Below are 16,109 nucleotides of genomic sequence, written 5' to 3'. Positions count from 1 at the left end.
TTGAAACTCTTAAAGGCAGAGACATTGTCTCACGACATGATAGAAGAAGAAACTGGAATTGATATGAAAGAGATAGGGGATCCAGTATTAAGAGTCAGAATGTAAAAGAACTTTGGAAGACATGAGATCAAATGAGGCAGAAGGGATAGATAACATTCTATTGGTATTTCTAAGAACGTTGGGAGAAGTTGCAAACAAACTACTATTTAAGATGGTTCATAGAATCTACGAGACTGGCAACACACCATCAGACTTTCAAATAAATATCATCTACAAAATTCTGAAGATAATGAGTACATATAAGTGCAACAAATAACACACAATCAGCTAACACTTAATGCACACACATTGCTAGCAAGAATGATATACAGAAGAATGGAAAACAGCCAAGGATCTGTTACAGTATGATCAGTTGGGCTTTCGGAAAGATGAAAGCACCAGAGTCAGCTGTGACATTGCACTTGCTAATGGAAGCAAGATTGAAGAAAGGTCAAAAAATGTTGACAGAGTGAGAAATATTTAGCAGTGTTATGAACTTGCGTAAATTTCAATATTTTCAACTGAAGAAAAGATGCACTGATTTGTCACAGTATTTCTATTAAAATTATTTATTTATTTCCATTAAAATTACACCTAATATCAGCTGGTATACATAATACTTCTCCGTATCTTTTTCCCCTTAGCCACAAAAAAGTAAATTACAAGAATCAGCTTTTAATAAATTAAGGTCTAAATGCTTGGATTGAAAACAAAATATGTAAAGTGTCAGGTCACTGCATCAAGATAGCTTATAGAAGCTACTTACACCCTCAGCCCAGTTCCTAGGAGATTCAGGGCTTGTTGTTTGCTGTTCTGGCGAAGTTGGGGTTGTAGACATACTGCAAAGAGGATTTCGTCTCTTTGTACTTTGCTTTTGATTTTTCATACCTGCTTGCATTACATTTACATATTTCTCACGCCTGTAAAGATAAAATATTCAGTTAGTGAAAACTTGGTCATTTGTCCAATATATGGCATCAACATGACATTAAATTGCCTTTAGCAGCTTTATCTACTTTAACTTTTTGAATATGTACTTTCAAAGCACAGTGTTTCAAAAGAAAAATTACTTCATACACACCAACTTAATAGGAATGCATTACTGAAGTTCCAACATGACATTGCCATATTTCTTATTCCATTAAAAAGACTAATTCTTAAATCTACTGTCAGACATACCACATCTTTCTCTTGTTGGTGGCATACATCATCTGAGGTGGCATTTAGAACTTTTATTGAGTTGTCTGTACTATTGCATTCACTAATTATCAAGATTTGCTTGTTCCAACTTAGATGTGGTTTTTTCGGGTTATACCATTTTATGATAATTTCCGACATAATGGCAACAATTGAGAATGAAAGCAGCAACAAACAAGGAAAGAGGTAAAACCGAAAGACTGTTGGCTTCTGGCCAATCTTGCTTTTCACATACAAGTCATTCAGTGGAGAATGAAGGCGTGTATTCAGTGACATTGCAAATTACTATACAAACAGTAATACAATACTAAATGCTCGGCGAGGGGGGGGGGGGGGGGCTGTTTTCAGGTGTTAATAAGATAAAGAAAAATTGATTGAATGAATTAAATGCAAATATGTAAATAACTGAAAAAAACTGTATGAGAAGAATAAGACTTTCATAACAAGATGTTCATGTCTAAACACCTTAAGGAAACTACTGGTATCAGGTGCAGGACAGAGGCACACATTCAACAGTATCTACCATTTTATTGAATTTGATAACCTATTTCACTCCAAAAGCTACGATAAATTTGATGTCATAGCCTTTCTTTCCATGAAACACACTGTGGAACTTTGTGAGACAAAAATAAACTGGTGAAGCAACATGGCACTCAACTTTAAGAGTAAAAATAGCTTTCCATACCAACATGAGCTTTAAAAAGAAACTAATATAATAAGAAAAGGGAATATAATGCTGTAAGAAACTATATGCATATCTGCCTTTGTGATGTTATCTCCACTGACAGTGTGGCTCCATTCTTCACCTTCCCAACAAAACTACTCTCTTTCCATCCAAATTATAAGTGCATCAAGAAGAGCTTACTTTCGCAGTTGTTGCTCCCACTGTTCCAACTGCTTTGTCTTAGCACGCAATTGTTTCTTTTGTTCTGCCACTTGGAGAAACTGTGCATGTACTTCAAGATAAATATCGTTAACTCTATCCAGCTTCCGTTCATAGTGTTCTCTGATATCCTGTGCATGCCTCAGCTCTTCATTTCTCCTTTTTACAAGATCTTCCTCACACCTGGGCAACCGTGATCCACTAGACTGCAGCTGCAACATCTTGCTACGCACTTCTTCTTTCCAAGTTGCCTGTAAATACAAAATAAATTATGGAAATGATTTCATTACATTCAAGACACTTCTCTAATTATGAAACAGCAATTTAATACAAACCTGGGTTTTAAGATATTTCTCCGGAGTCGTGCAAAGCACTTCAACAGCTGCAATGTCAAGGTGCATCAGAATATGTTTGAATGATGGCCTGTTGCGGGGCTTGTCACTCCAGCACTGCTTGATGAGGAGGCGGAAGCCATCCGGGCAGGTACTTGGTATTGGCAATTGTAAGGAATGGTTCCCCACTCCAAACATAATTGCTGATGAGTCTACATCTTTGTAGGGCACCTCACAGGTCAGCAGTTCCCACAGCACAACACCATAAGACCTTATAAATTTCAGAAAATTTCCTGAGTTACCAATAATAAAGACATCAGACTAACTGGTCTTGTATAGCAGTAATAATATATTAAAATTACAGGATACAGTCTTTCTTAAAGTCTTTTCTACAAGTGGTTATGATAATACAAGAAGTGTACTGCCAATTATTTAGGAACCTTTTATCTTTAAAAGTCTAGTGTTACTGTGACTAAATGCAGAAATGGCTAACATTCACTTTAACTACTATTTAAATGTGTGTGTAATGTACCAATACTGATTAATATACAATCTTAAATATAGCTAAAAATGATATGAAAATAGATGGCCTATTTTCTAGTTTCCTTTTTTCATCAGTCCCACATACTGCAATTTGTCATCATATCTTTCATATACAAAAGAAAGTAATTGCTTTCTTTCAATACAGATATTGTATACAAGCAGTAATTTCAACTGAAGAGTGTTATCTGATTACCAGATGTCAAAACAAGGGCAATGGAGCAAGCCTGATAAACATACAGATTGAAGATCTTGTTTGCTAGATGAAGGATACAAACAGGGAAAACAAAGGGTAAGATGCAGTTACTAGGAGGATAGAAAAGTAGTCACAAACCATCATGTCATGGGCACAAGGTGCAGGAAAGGATCTGGAAATTTATTTTAAGAAGCTTTGTAAATATTCGAAGGTGGTCATGATTTACCACCAAGAGCTGCTGGTAAAGTTCCTTTATTGAGCAAACAGTTTCTGTCCATGCACCATCATCAGGTTCATAAAACATTTACATCATACTAGGCAATATACAATGGCACCAAATGATAAAATCCCTGTATTCATCACTGTTGTCAACTAGTAGTATAAATTACATCACCAATCATAAAAGTGTGGCAAACACTGCACTCACTCATGTTACACAAATAGTCCATCTTAAGGTGAGTGCACTGTCTGGCACATTTCTATGACTGGCAATGTAGTTTGTATTACTATTTGGCAACAGTGATCAATTCATGGATTTTATTATTTGACGCCATTGTATATTACCTAGTATGATGATGTAAATGTTTTACCTGATAATGGTCCATGGACCAAACCAGGTTGTTCAATAAAGAAACTTTATCAACAACTCTTGCATCTCTTGTTGGTAAATCACACTGTTCTTCATACTGCTTGTTGATCACAGAATGAGAAAAAGAGAGAGAGAGAGAGAGAGAGAGAGAGAGAGAGATTGGGGGGAGGGAGGGTGAGAGGTGTGTGTAAAGGTGTAATTTAACAGTGTAATATTACTCACCAAATATCTACTTTCTCAGAGCAGGGTTCATTTCGTATAATTTCTGGAGCCATCCAGGCTACAGTACCAGCAAATGTCATTTTTGTGCTATTTTCATTCCATTCACGGCTTGTTCCAAAGTCACTTATCTTCACTATTTCTCCTCTTCCAATCAAAACGCTAAAAATGAAGAAAATTAATTTACTTAATGTAAAGATCTAGAGGAAAAAATTTCTTTAAGTAATACATATATTAGTAAATACAGTATGTAAATTTTTTTAGCAGAATGTAAACAATTTAGAAGTAAATGCAACCACTGATTACATAGTAGGGGTATTGAGTCACCGGCAGGCACATAAAGAAATCCTGACATTGTGTATTCAGGTGGCACAATATTCATTATAAACTCTAAGTAAGTATCCATTTTTCAGTGGAACACAGCTAATTTTCTTGAATTGCTAAACAGTTGTGTCATCATAATAACTTGGTTTTCATGCTAACTTGGAAGATATGACACTGGACTCGCATTTGGGAACACAACTGTTCAGATTCGTGTCCGGTCATCTAGTTTTCGATTTTCCATGATTTCTCTAAAATGCTCCACGCAAATGCAGGGATGGTTCCTCTGAAAGGGCTGGCTTGATTTACTTCCCCATCCTTGAAAACAATCCAAACCTGTGCTCCATCGCTAATGAGTAATGACCTCGATTTTGGCAAGACGTTAAACCCCAATCTTCCCCCCTCTTTTTTTTAATATGGGCTAACACACCTCTGGAAGTCTGACATATCATTTCTGCTGTAATTATGGCATATGTACAGGGGTAGTCCAAAAGAATGAACAGATTTCAAATATTTATTGCTTCCAAACTACAAAAGATAGAAACACACAATTCCAACATTTGTAGAAACAGGAGAGTTCAAGTTTTTATGCTTTCATTGTGAGCATCATGTGTTACATGACAAATATCAAAATGGTGACTCATTTCCTACCACACACGGAGCAGCTGGTCTCTTGGTACTGGATTCAAAGCTTCAACAGTGCGATGTCACAGACTTTCAGAAGTGTCGGGCATAGGGGGGACAAAAGTGGAGTCTTTTACATAACCCACAGATAAAAGTCACAATGTGTGAGATCTGAGATGTTGGATTGGAAGAGGAGGAGCAGAAGATGAACTTCGTTGGCAGTGGCCTCCCAGATCTCCCGACCCCACACCTTGTGACTTATCTGTGGGGTTACGTAAAAGACTGCATTTTATCCCTCCTATGCCTGACACTCTTTTAAAGTCAACAACATAGCTTTGAATCCAGTAACGAGAGACCAGCTGCTCCGTGTGTGGTAGGAAATGAGCCACTATTTTGATACTTGTCATGTAACACATGGTGCTCACACTGAATGCATAAAAACTTGAATTTTTCCCTTTCCAGGAATGTTGGAATCATGTATGTTGTATCTTTTGTAGTTTGGAAGCAATAAACGTTTGAAATCTGTTCCTTCTTTTGGAATACCACTGTATCACTTTAATGTGGAATATGGCAAGCTTGGATATGTCAGATTTACTCAACTGTTCCACACTCTCTTATTTAGCCTTCTTTCTATGCTACTGTTTTCACACAGCTACATGGAAATAAATTATTTAATTGTGTTCTATTCTGGGGTAAGAGAATCATATTAAGTGTGGAGTATGCCTCTGAGTGGCTATCTCTGCCTCTGCCTCCAGAAAAGTAAGGTCAACATCAGGTAGGTACAATTAATCCCAGAATCATCATTTGTAAATTTATGAATTATACCTAGACTTGCACTTAATTTGATCCAATACTTAAGAAGGTGTGCAGACTACATTCAGGCAAGTAACAATCTGGATAGTCAGCTACATTCAGTTGTCCACACAGGGACATATGCTGGACATTAAGACTGATTCCTGATATGTGAGGAAAGATAAATCACATTTATGCCCTATGATGTAGCAGCTTTACCAGTACACTGGTCAGTAAGTTTTTAGTAATGCATAGATCAATCATTAATGATACACATTGTAGGACAGAGGGTGCAAAAATTCAACAAGCTAGCTACTGTGACACATCCATGTACCACATAAATGGCTGTTCTGTAAAGACATTAACACACAGCAGTGACAAATGATAACTCTTAGCTGGTAACGCCATTACTTTGGCTAAAGGACTCAAATCATTTACGTAAAGTGCTGTTAATTTACAATCAATACATTCAAATTTCTTTAATCTGCAATTAAAAGCAGTTTTGTACTGGTTACCGAAAATAATAATAACAGATGATACAAACAAACATTTTCTGACTTACTTTGGGCTTTTAAGATCTCGGTGAATGATCTTGTGTTGATGAAGATAATTCATTCCAGAAGCAATCTCCTTTGACCACCTCACAAGACGAGCAGGAGGTACTTCCTCTCCATCCTTAAGCAGATTGTACAGAGGGCCATATGGGCAATACTCCATGACTATACAGTAACATGGAGCCTGTGTGCAAACTCCCCTGGAGAAAAAAAGGTTAATTCATTATAAAGTGTATGTAGTCTTCTGTTTTTTGTATGCAAATTCATTTTATTTTCTGAAGAACAGTGCTCATACTGAACATTTTTACAGAAAGATTTCATAATTTTAAATATTTGTTTTCATTCACAAGTACTGGCAAAAATTAGTCCACTTTTTATATGTAGGCACAACCACCAAACTCCAACCTCACATGTAGCCTCCTGCCAAACTGTAGCTAAGGCCAGGTTCAACTGCTGGGATATTGGAGGTGAGAGGAGTGGGGGGTGGACTACACCACTAACTTCATTGGCTGCTAAGAACTTGTGCATTTTCTTACCATCTTCTCTGAATTACCAGCTAATTACCAACACATATTCCTCAATTATATTGTGTTTGCAGGCCTTTGTGCATCTCACTATGTCTTCTTTCAAGCCCATCTCAACGTGAGGTTTCGCCAATATTTGAACTGTATTCATTCCAATTAATGTACACACTACACTACTGCTACACTAATACCAAAAACTGAACATAATTAGGAAAATAGAGGGAACTCTAAAGAGACTACGTGACCAACTGCTGTATGTCATGCTCAAGACTTCCCCACAAACTGAATTGTGGTATCCATGTAGCAAAAAAAAAAAAAAAAAAAAAGATTCAAATGGCTCTGAGCACTATGGGACTTAACATCTGAGGTCATCAGTCCCCCAGAACTTAGAACTACTTAAACCTAACTAACCTAAGGACAGGACACACATCCTTGCCCGGGGCAGGATTTGAACCTGTGACTGTAGCAGTAGCGCGGTTCCAGACTGAAGTGCTTAGAACCCCTCAGCCACCACGGCCGGCTATCCGTGTAGCAAAGGAACTCATTCTACAAGTGATGTAATAGAGAAACTCAATGGTATTAGACTCATAATGCCACAATATTGTTTGCATTTTTGTTGTAACCAGATGTTAGTCTGTAGGTGAAGTTAATACTGTAATGGCATAAATACACTATTTGGATCCAGTTTGGAAGGCTAGAACACTTGGACACCTTGAAGCAGGTGAGTTCAAACGGCACTCTTAGTAGCTTGTGGTTACAGTTCCCAGAAACACTTATTATATACCAGTTCAAGGGTAACAGAGAGAAGGCACCCCACAAGAAAACTCAGTGATGACTACAAGACAACTGTATGTGGAACTTACAGTTGCATGATGTGCTGCAGTCTCCTGAGAAAACTATGCCAGACAATCAGAGCATTTGGCCTGTATGTCAGCTGCCTCACATCATTTGTCTCTCATTCAGTCATGGCAATGCAGAGATGGGCTGTTTACTGTGCAGCCAACAAGGGACCGTGAGTGAATGGAGGAATGTGCTCCTTACAGTAGAATCCCATTTCAATTTTCAGAATGATTCTTGTTGCATATTCATACGCACAATCACAGGAATGTTGTGTGAAAATATCACCTTAATAAAAGTGAGATTTTCATGAGAGGGAGCACCAGGTTGGTTAGGCATATGAAGCCCCATATCTTCAGTGGTCATCAGAGGAACACTGTTAACATATAAATACAGAAATAAGGTACATGTCATGATGACAACACGGAAATGGAGCATGCTGAGGCAGCGTCCTCTACATCCATAGATTTTGTTTGTGAATTGTAGCCATCATTGCTCTGTGCTCTTTCTTTATCATTTACGCATTACTAAATGCATAGCTAGTGTCTCTACTGAAGTCGTTTTCACTGCTTCTAAGCTGTTAACGTGTTCAGCACAGTGCCCTTCTGAGCTGAACAATGAAACCTATGCCCATTAAGATACAGGTCTGTATGTGTCGGTTTTCTGTACATGGAGTTTCTGTTCAACCTACACATCTGGGAAACTGCTGGACACTCATTTCCCTCCTGAAATTTTGAAATTATTTGAGCACAATTTTATGACCACTTATTTTTTGTACAGTTGGGAATTGCTATGAAATGAGTAATGGAACAGCCATAGGTTCACGAGTGTCACCTGCCATAGCTAATTTTTTCCATGGAGGATTTTGAAGAACGAGCATTGAACAGCAGTTTCTTACATCAATCCTACTTCTTCTGATATGCTGATGATTATTTTTTAATATGGGTGCACAGCAGTGATGCACTCTAGCAGTCTGTCGACTATTTGAATAGCATATGTCCCAATATAAGATATAACTACAACTGGAGAAGGACGTGAAGTTACCTTTCCTAGACATAATATTCTTCTCGGGTGTGCAGCCGGATCATAACGACATCTTGACACAATATTTTTGCGGTCCAACTGGCCGCCATCTTCAGGTGAGAGTGCCGGTACACGATCTCACCAGAACTGACTTCTCAGCACAAGCAGCGACCCCTATACAGGCCGCAGATGGCCCACAACGCGTGCATGAAAAGGTGCCGTAACTGCCCTCTAGCGCAAGTAAACATACAGTAAAAACTCTATTAACCGTCACTCTTTAAACCGTCAGTTTCTGTTAACCGTCACTGCTGTAACAGCATAATAATACCGTAATAACAGAATGCTCTAAGGTGCAGTGACGCATTCGCTTTGTCTATTTACTCTATTTTAGTGGGAAGGAAATGTACCTGCCCGCCGTAGAGTGGTACATAAAATATGACCTTCAGTTGACGTGCTACAATTTCACAAACAATTTGTACCTCAAGTTAGAGCACATTTGGCTGACAAAAAGTTGCCACAGAAAGCGCTATTGCTATTAGACAATGCCCCAATGCACCCTACTTGTGAAATGAAAAGTGATGACGGCAACATAACATGTCTCTTCCTTCCAGCAAACACAACTTCACTTATACCAGCCCATGGATCAGGGAATCATCGAAAACATGAAACATCGTTATAGAAAAATATTTATCAAAAGTTTGCTCTCATCTGATGAATCAACATCTGTAAAACAGTTTTGGAGGTCTTACAGTATTAAAGATGCCATTTTCAATGTTGCCATTGCATGGAGTGATTTGTCAGTATCAAATCTCAAGGACGGCTGGAATAAACTTAGACCTCAACCTAGAGGTGAAGAATCGGAGGAACCTGAGTGTGTGACAGTTGACGAGATGGTCAATTTGTGCAATAATTTACAAATCAGCTCAAATTTGACGTCAGAAGAAGTATCAGAGTGGTTAAAGTGTGACAAAGTGGACGGGGGTTTTCAAATTTTGAGTGATGACGAAATTGTTGCCAGCGTAAGTGCCACCGAAGAAGAAGAAGAAGAAGAAGAAGAAGAAGAAGAAGAAGAAGAAGAAGGGGCTGATGAAGACAAGTGTTCAAACCATGAAGAAAAACAAACTATTAGCCATTCAGAGGCCGAAACAATGCTGTCCAAGTGTATAGAATGGTTTGAAAGTCAAGAAGAGGCTAATGCAACGCAGGCACTACTACTGCTCCGAAAAATACGAAATATTGCCATGGTGAAAGCTCGAACATCAAAAATGCAGAAGAAATTGACTGACTATTTCCAAGCTAGATAAACTATTTCACCTATAAGTTTATAGTACAGTACAGTACTGTACATTACGTATTTTGCAACTTTTGTAGCTACTGTACGGATATTTTTATCATGTCGTAAATAGTTTTATTTGCTATTAAAATCGTGTTTAATTTGTTTTCGTTCTGAAATATTATTATATTATTGTGAGAGTGATATGTGTCTATACATAAAATAATTGATTGAGGTTATGTTTTGGAGGAATACAGTGTCTCTGTTATCCGTCTATTCGCTCAACCGTCCCGACCATGGTCCCGAAGATGACGGTTAATCGAGTTTCCACTGTACCACGCCACCTGTGGTGGAAACAGGTGAAATCGAGACATCGCTATCAAAAATTAAAAATTTTATTCCGACAATCGAAACACAGATTGTTGTTTTTTAGTGTCTGATAACGCCGGGTTCCAAGTCTTACTTAAAAGATAACCCATGTCTCTATTAATGAGATTATCAGATAAACAAATCTCTATGGATTCTTTTAAAACACAGTCCCAATAGCGAGATGCAGGGGCAACCATTTGTGTCTCGTCATACAGCATTCTATGTCCCTCGGTGAGACAGTGCTCCGCCACTGCAGATTTCTCAGGTTGAAGCAACCATGTGTGCTGCTGGTGCTCAACACATTGGTCCTGAATGGTCCGGATTGTCTGACCAATATAAGCCTTGCCACAGTGGCAAGTGATCTTGTACACACCGGGCTTCCTCAAATCCAGGTCATCCTTAACAGAGCCAAGAAGCGCTCAAATCTTGGCTGGCAGACGAAAAATACTTTCGATATGATATCTTTTTAGAATTCTTCCTATCTTCGAGGAAATGCTCCCAGCAAAAGGCAGAAAAGCCACCGATTTGCAGGTATCTTCTGGTGGTTCAGGCAAAGGTCCAAACTGGAAAGCACGACGGATCTGTTTTATCTGTATAGCCATTGTACTTGAACATAAGCTTGAGATGGTCCAATTCTTGTGTCAAGCTTTCTCCATCTGAAATGGCATAAGCTCTTCTTGCCAACGTCCGCAGGACCCCCGTATGCTGGAATGATGGATGACAGCTAGAAGCATGCAGGTAACAGTCCGTGTGCTTAGGCTTTTGATAAACACTGTGTCCCAGTGTTCCATCATCCTTTCTGTACACCAGAACATCCAGAAACGGAAGCTTTCCATCACTTTCCATCTCCATGGTAAACTTGATGCTAGGATGCACAGATTTAAAATGATCTAGGTGGTGGTCAAGAGCTTTCCTAGACATCTTGGTCAAACAGAAATCAGAAGGATTACTCAGCCATTTTGTGTACAGTAAATGATGCTTATAGATCTGTGTCTTCACTGACACATCTTTTGTCATCCAGCTCAGAGGAGAGCTAAGTTGAACATCTCAGTAACCAGAGCCAGGATTATTTCACGTAAGGACCACCACAGCTCTGAGATTAACTATCTGATGACGGTATTCTAAATGGGTATTCTGTCCACGATATTAGCTCTACACTGTTGACCAAACCAAGACATCATGTCGTTCAAACAAGCCAAGAGGACTAGCGCATAGTGCAGCTTTCATTCTGCGATGCAGCAACTAGTAAGATAGGTAGAGTCCTAAACAGGCAAGGAATCAGACCAGTCTTCCAGCCACTCGGAAAAATTAAAGAAAATTTGCTACCTATTAAAGATAATCTCAGCTTGGGTGGGCTGGGAATTTACAATATTCCTTGCGAGTGTGGCATTGGTTATGCAGGCCAGCTTACACAGGCTTCTTGCCAGTCATTGCGTTGAGCATCAGTGACACCTTAAATACAGATATTTGGAAAAATCAGTTGTGGTTGAGCATAGCCTGTTAAATAAACACAAGATTTTGTCTGAACAAATGATAAAACTTGCTCACGCATTAAACTGTTGAGAATATCATCAGGGAAGCAACTGAAATTAGACTATGTGAAAACAACTTGAATAGAGCCACCAACTATGCACTTAGCAATGCATGGAAGCATGCACATGATAAAGAAAGTGCACAGAGGACAATTTTTTGCTGTTTACTGCCTGATGCAAGGGATGGTGCCACAAGCAACAATGGATACAGTGCACATGTAGTGAGTTATGCTGCCCCAAGACAAACCTACAGTTTATAATTGTAATACTTGTCTGTGTTCAACCTTACACGTATGATCTCCTTGTGACTAGATTATCTCTGCATTTTACATTTTTAAATCCGATCACTATTTATATGAAATACTGAAAATCAGTTTTTTTGGTGCCCTGGAAGCCTTAGATATGTAACCTGCAATTGGGTCTGGATTCTGTGGCCTGGGATAGTGACTTAGTAATATAAGTGTGCTATGAGTGGAGAATTAGTGAAGACTATGGTAAATACAAAGCAGAAGACCGCTGTGGGATGAAATGCAGAGCAAATTACATGAATTCTTGGAGATAGCATACACTACTATGCACTTAAATATCTTTTAGGTCCCAAGTTTCTTATAGTTTCTATAGGCAATAGAGTTTGGAAATAGATTACTGGATATTTTCAAAAGTATGCATGAAATAATGTGGCAGGTGCACATCCAAAATAGATTTAAAATGGGTAATCAAAAGCTCTGTAAAAAGTGGAACAACTGGTAAATAGTCCTATTAACGAACAACATTGAGCTAATGATTACCAGCAGTCAGTAGGTAATGCATGTAAGCTCTATGGAAATACTCACTTGAATTGTACAATATTCGGATGATTAAGCTTCCTGAGATTCCGAATATCAGTTTCCTTCTGTTCACGTACTTTCTTCACCGCAACCATTTCCTTCTTCCACTTGCCACTGAAAACAGCACCTTGAGCTCCAGATCCCAACCACTGCAAATCACTGATATCTTCAAAGGGTATTTCCCAGTCATCTGTAAAAATATTATTTGGTTTTTTTATGAATGCAAATAAAAGTAAAATGCATTGTGCATACAGCCAAACTGGTATGCATTCGTAAAATAAGTCTGTTTCATTCACAGCCACAGAAAAGTCAAATAAAGAACACATTACAGAAAAAGAAATTATCTATAATTGCCAAGTTGATAGCTTTCTATGCATCACATCCTTGCCCTCTCCACCATTATACTTTTTATTTCTCACTTTACAGTGTGTTAACTGTAAGACGGCAGAGTTGTGAGGGGAGTGCGGGGAGAGGAGGAAGCAAGTATTGGCTGGCGGGGGAGAGGAGCCGTTGGGGGGGGCGGGGGGGGGGGGGGGGGGGGCAAGGCAAGCCTACTAGTTGCAGTGCTGGCACTACAAATTGCGCGTCATACTTACACGAAAGCAGACGAAAGGCGTGGAAGTAAAACTCGCTTTAAATGTTGTTCATAAACGAAACTGGATCGCCATGTACATTAAAAAAAAAATATATATATATATTTTAATGTACATGGCGATCCAGTTTCGTTTATGAACAACATTTAAATATATATATATAAATGAATGTATGTACTGTAATATGAATGTGTTTCGAAATAATACAGTAAGCAGTGGTGTTTCCATACAAAGCAATACGGTAGCAAGGAAAATGAAATATAAGTTAATTCGGATGAAATAGGGCGCTCATTCAAAGTGATCGCGAACAAAATATCTGAAATGGAAACTCACCTTATCTTGCCAGGCGTTTGTGGTGATACGCCAGGATGATTCTTGGAAAACTGAATCTTCCAATGCTACGCATGCTTTGTCCTGTGTATGTAGCAGCTCTCACTGAAGATTTGTAAATGGGGTGAAGCAATTTTTTCTGCTCCCTTTCCCTTTCGCAGCATTCAATCACACGCAATATAATTTTGCGAGCATCGCTACGTAATACTGGTTTCCTTCTAACCGTAGGCCTACCGGTACGGGTTGTTGGCAACTCCCGAGATGGGCCAGCAACTGCCTCTTCACTCATTTTGATAATATTTAGCACAACTGCACAATAAAAACACGCAGAACAGTACAGCGCAAAACAATAACGAAGCAGACGACAATGGCTACCTTGTACAACACAGTGAGCTACGTAATGTTGGCAGCAGTCGAAACTGCGTGCCTACCGAAGCCTCCCGACGTTTACCGACTTCTACCGATTCAGGACTAGGGAGAGGTCTGCCATCTAAAAGTTTACACACTGTATGCTCATCCACACTGTTACAATCACAATTCCTCTTTTAATTGAACTCTTTCACTGTCTGCATTTAGTTCCATTCGTATCTCTTTTACTTTCTTCTCTTATCTTCTGATTTTCTGCCTTCATCAGTAATTTTCTTACTGTTATTTATTCCATCGGCATCTCTCCTTCCTTACTCAGCTAAATAACTATAAGCTTGTCTCTACCTTTGGTGACTCCTCTTGAATGCCAAAGACTTGAGGAGAGTAAAACTTCTTAAACATCTTTATGACTAAAACTTCCTTGTGACTCCTATATATTTGTTTGAGATTGGTCCTTTGTTTCCTTCATGTCCCACAGCACATCTAACTCTGGGCTACACTAGTCATTTGTAATAATGTGTGTGTAAAGATATTTTTCACTGCTCGTATGTTGTGGCAATTACATGTGAAATTTAGTTTGTTTCAGGTGGCTCAAGTCTTAGTGCCAGTACTGTGCAAAGACATCACATACTTACAATATGATATTTATCCAGGAAACAAAGGGAATTTTTTTTAAATTGTTGATTTGGAGTCATATGTTTCCTGTGGAAGCCAAGACATTACCTGTGATTATATAAGAATTAACTTTTTCCTCTTCCTTCTTCTAAAGTAGGACAAAAAAAAGGCAAGCAAGAAACAAAAGAGATTAAATAAATTTATCAGATGATTCTTAATTCTCATGTTAAAAGTTCTACCAATACAAAACAAGTATTTCCCAGAAAATAAATTCATTATTTTTCCATTGGTGTGTACTTTGTGCTTTGCACACTCACACTACCATACAATATTAGAGAAGAGTTAGTCACTGGTCATATTAGGCAGAGTGCTAGTATCACTGAATAACACAAAATTCTTTTTACCTTTTGATCTCTTTTACAAATTCTTAGGTTATGCAAAGGGTGATGGTCAGCATTATTTCAGTATGAACTTCTGCCTGGAGATGCACGCTTTCTGTGAACCAGTAACAAACAAGTGAAACTGTCCACTTCAATGTAATTTGTCTGCTACTATATTTGTAATCAATTAAATGATGCGGTAACAATATCCAATGCCAAGGGATACATGAAATTCATAGTCATCACAAGTCACATTTTGTTCTTTGTTTCTCCACTGCCACTGTAATAATTAGTTCAGCAACAGGAAATCACTTCTCTTCCTTTGCCCAGAAGATTTAAGAGGATGGATTCTTATCTAAATCATAATCAATTCATCACCCTCTACTTGTACTAGGAATTCATACAGGAAATTTAAAAATACCCTCATACAAAAACATTTTGCAAAATAATTTAGTGAACTGCCTCATTTACAGTTAAAATGAACTGTTTCAGTATTCTGCCCACCTTGGTGAAATATTCCACTAATCTATCCTAGAACTGATCTGCGATAACCCTTGCACACACCCTATTTTACAAACAAGAAGTTGAGATCTTTACAATGGAACGAAGTGAGAACTCTTACATGATAAATATGTAAACTAGGTATATGACGAGTTATCTCTTTTACAAAATGTTCATTTCTTTTTAACAAAAATCATTGCTTTTGTATGTATAATGTTTGTAAAATGGTTATATGAATAAAGATGCAAGCAAGCTTAAATATAAAGAAAAATTTAAATTTTTAAAACTTATTGAAAATATCTTTCAAAGAAAGCTTATTGATTATGAAATCTTATTGCAAGAAGCAATTTATGATGATCATCTTCATACTTGTAAAAGAAACTGTCAATGAATGTGTGATTTTTTGACATGCTCTGGATAATTTTGTCATTCTGAAGGCATAGTGAAATGACACTAGTATATATCTGTTCTTGGGGACCACAACCACCCCTACATGCAGTTCGTCTCTCTTCAGCACTACAGCATCTGCCAGTAGGACAATGCAATACGTCCCATGCTTCGCAGTGTACACGCCACCAAATTTCACGGATTTAAACCCAATCAAGAATCTGTAGGATCATCTCACTCAGGCTCTTCATGCCACAGATCTTCAA

At 38.2% G+C, this 16,109-nt stretch overlaps 1 protein-coding gene across 2 annotated transcripts in view; it reads right to left on the bottom strand.

The window, feature by feature from the left end:
- LOC124794882 (mitogen-activated protein kinase kinase kinase 13) overlaps window positions 1-16,109 on the bottom strand; it is a 389,688-nt gene that overhangs the window by 19,552 nt on the left and 354,027 nt on the right. For both annotated transcript variants that reach the window (XM_047258575.1, XM_047258576.1), the window contains exons 3-8: window positions 12,678-12,861; window positions 6,295-6,486; window positions 3,999-4,157; window positions 2,455-2,722; window positions 2,102-2,370; window positions 806-959 (exon numbers count right to left, since the gene is read on the bottom strand). In XM_047258575.1, coding sequence (XP_047114531.1) covers window positions 806-959; window positions 2,102-2,370; window positions 2,455-2,722; window positions 3,999-4,157; window positions 6,295-6,486; window positions 12,678-12,861 — 1,226 coding nt within the window. The remainder of the gene's footprint in view (window positions 1-805; window positions 960-2,101; window positions 2,371-2,454; window positions 2,723-3,998; window positions 4,158-6,294; window positions 6,487-12,677; window positions 12,862-16,109) is intronic.

This window comes from Schistocerca piceifrons, chromosome 4, assembly GCF_021461385.2.
Source record: "Schistocerca piceifrons isolate TAMUIC-IGC-003096 chromosome 4, iqSchPice1.1, whole genome shotgun sequence".
Lineage (NCBI taxonomy): Eukaryota > Metazoa > Arthropoda > Insecta > Orthoptera > Acrididae > Schistocerca > Schistocerca piceifrons.
Note: the sequence above shows the minus strand (reverse complement) of the source record. Positions and strands in the feature narration are given on the sequence as shown.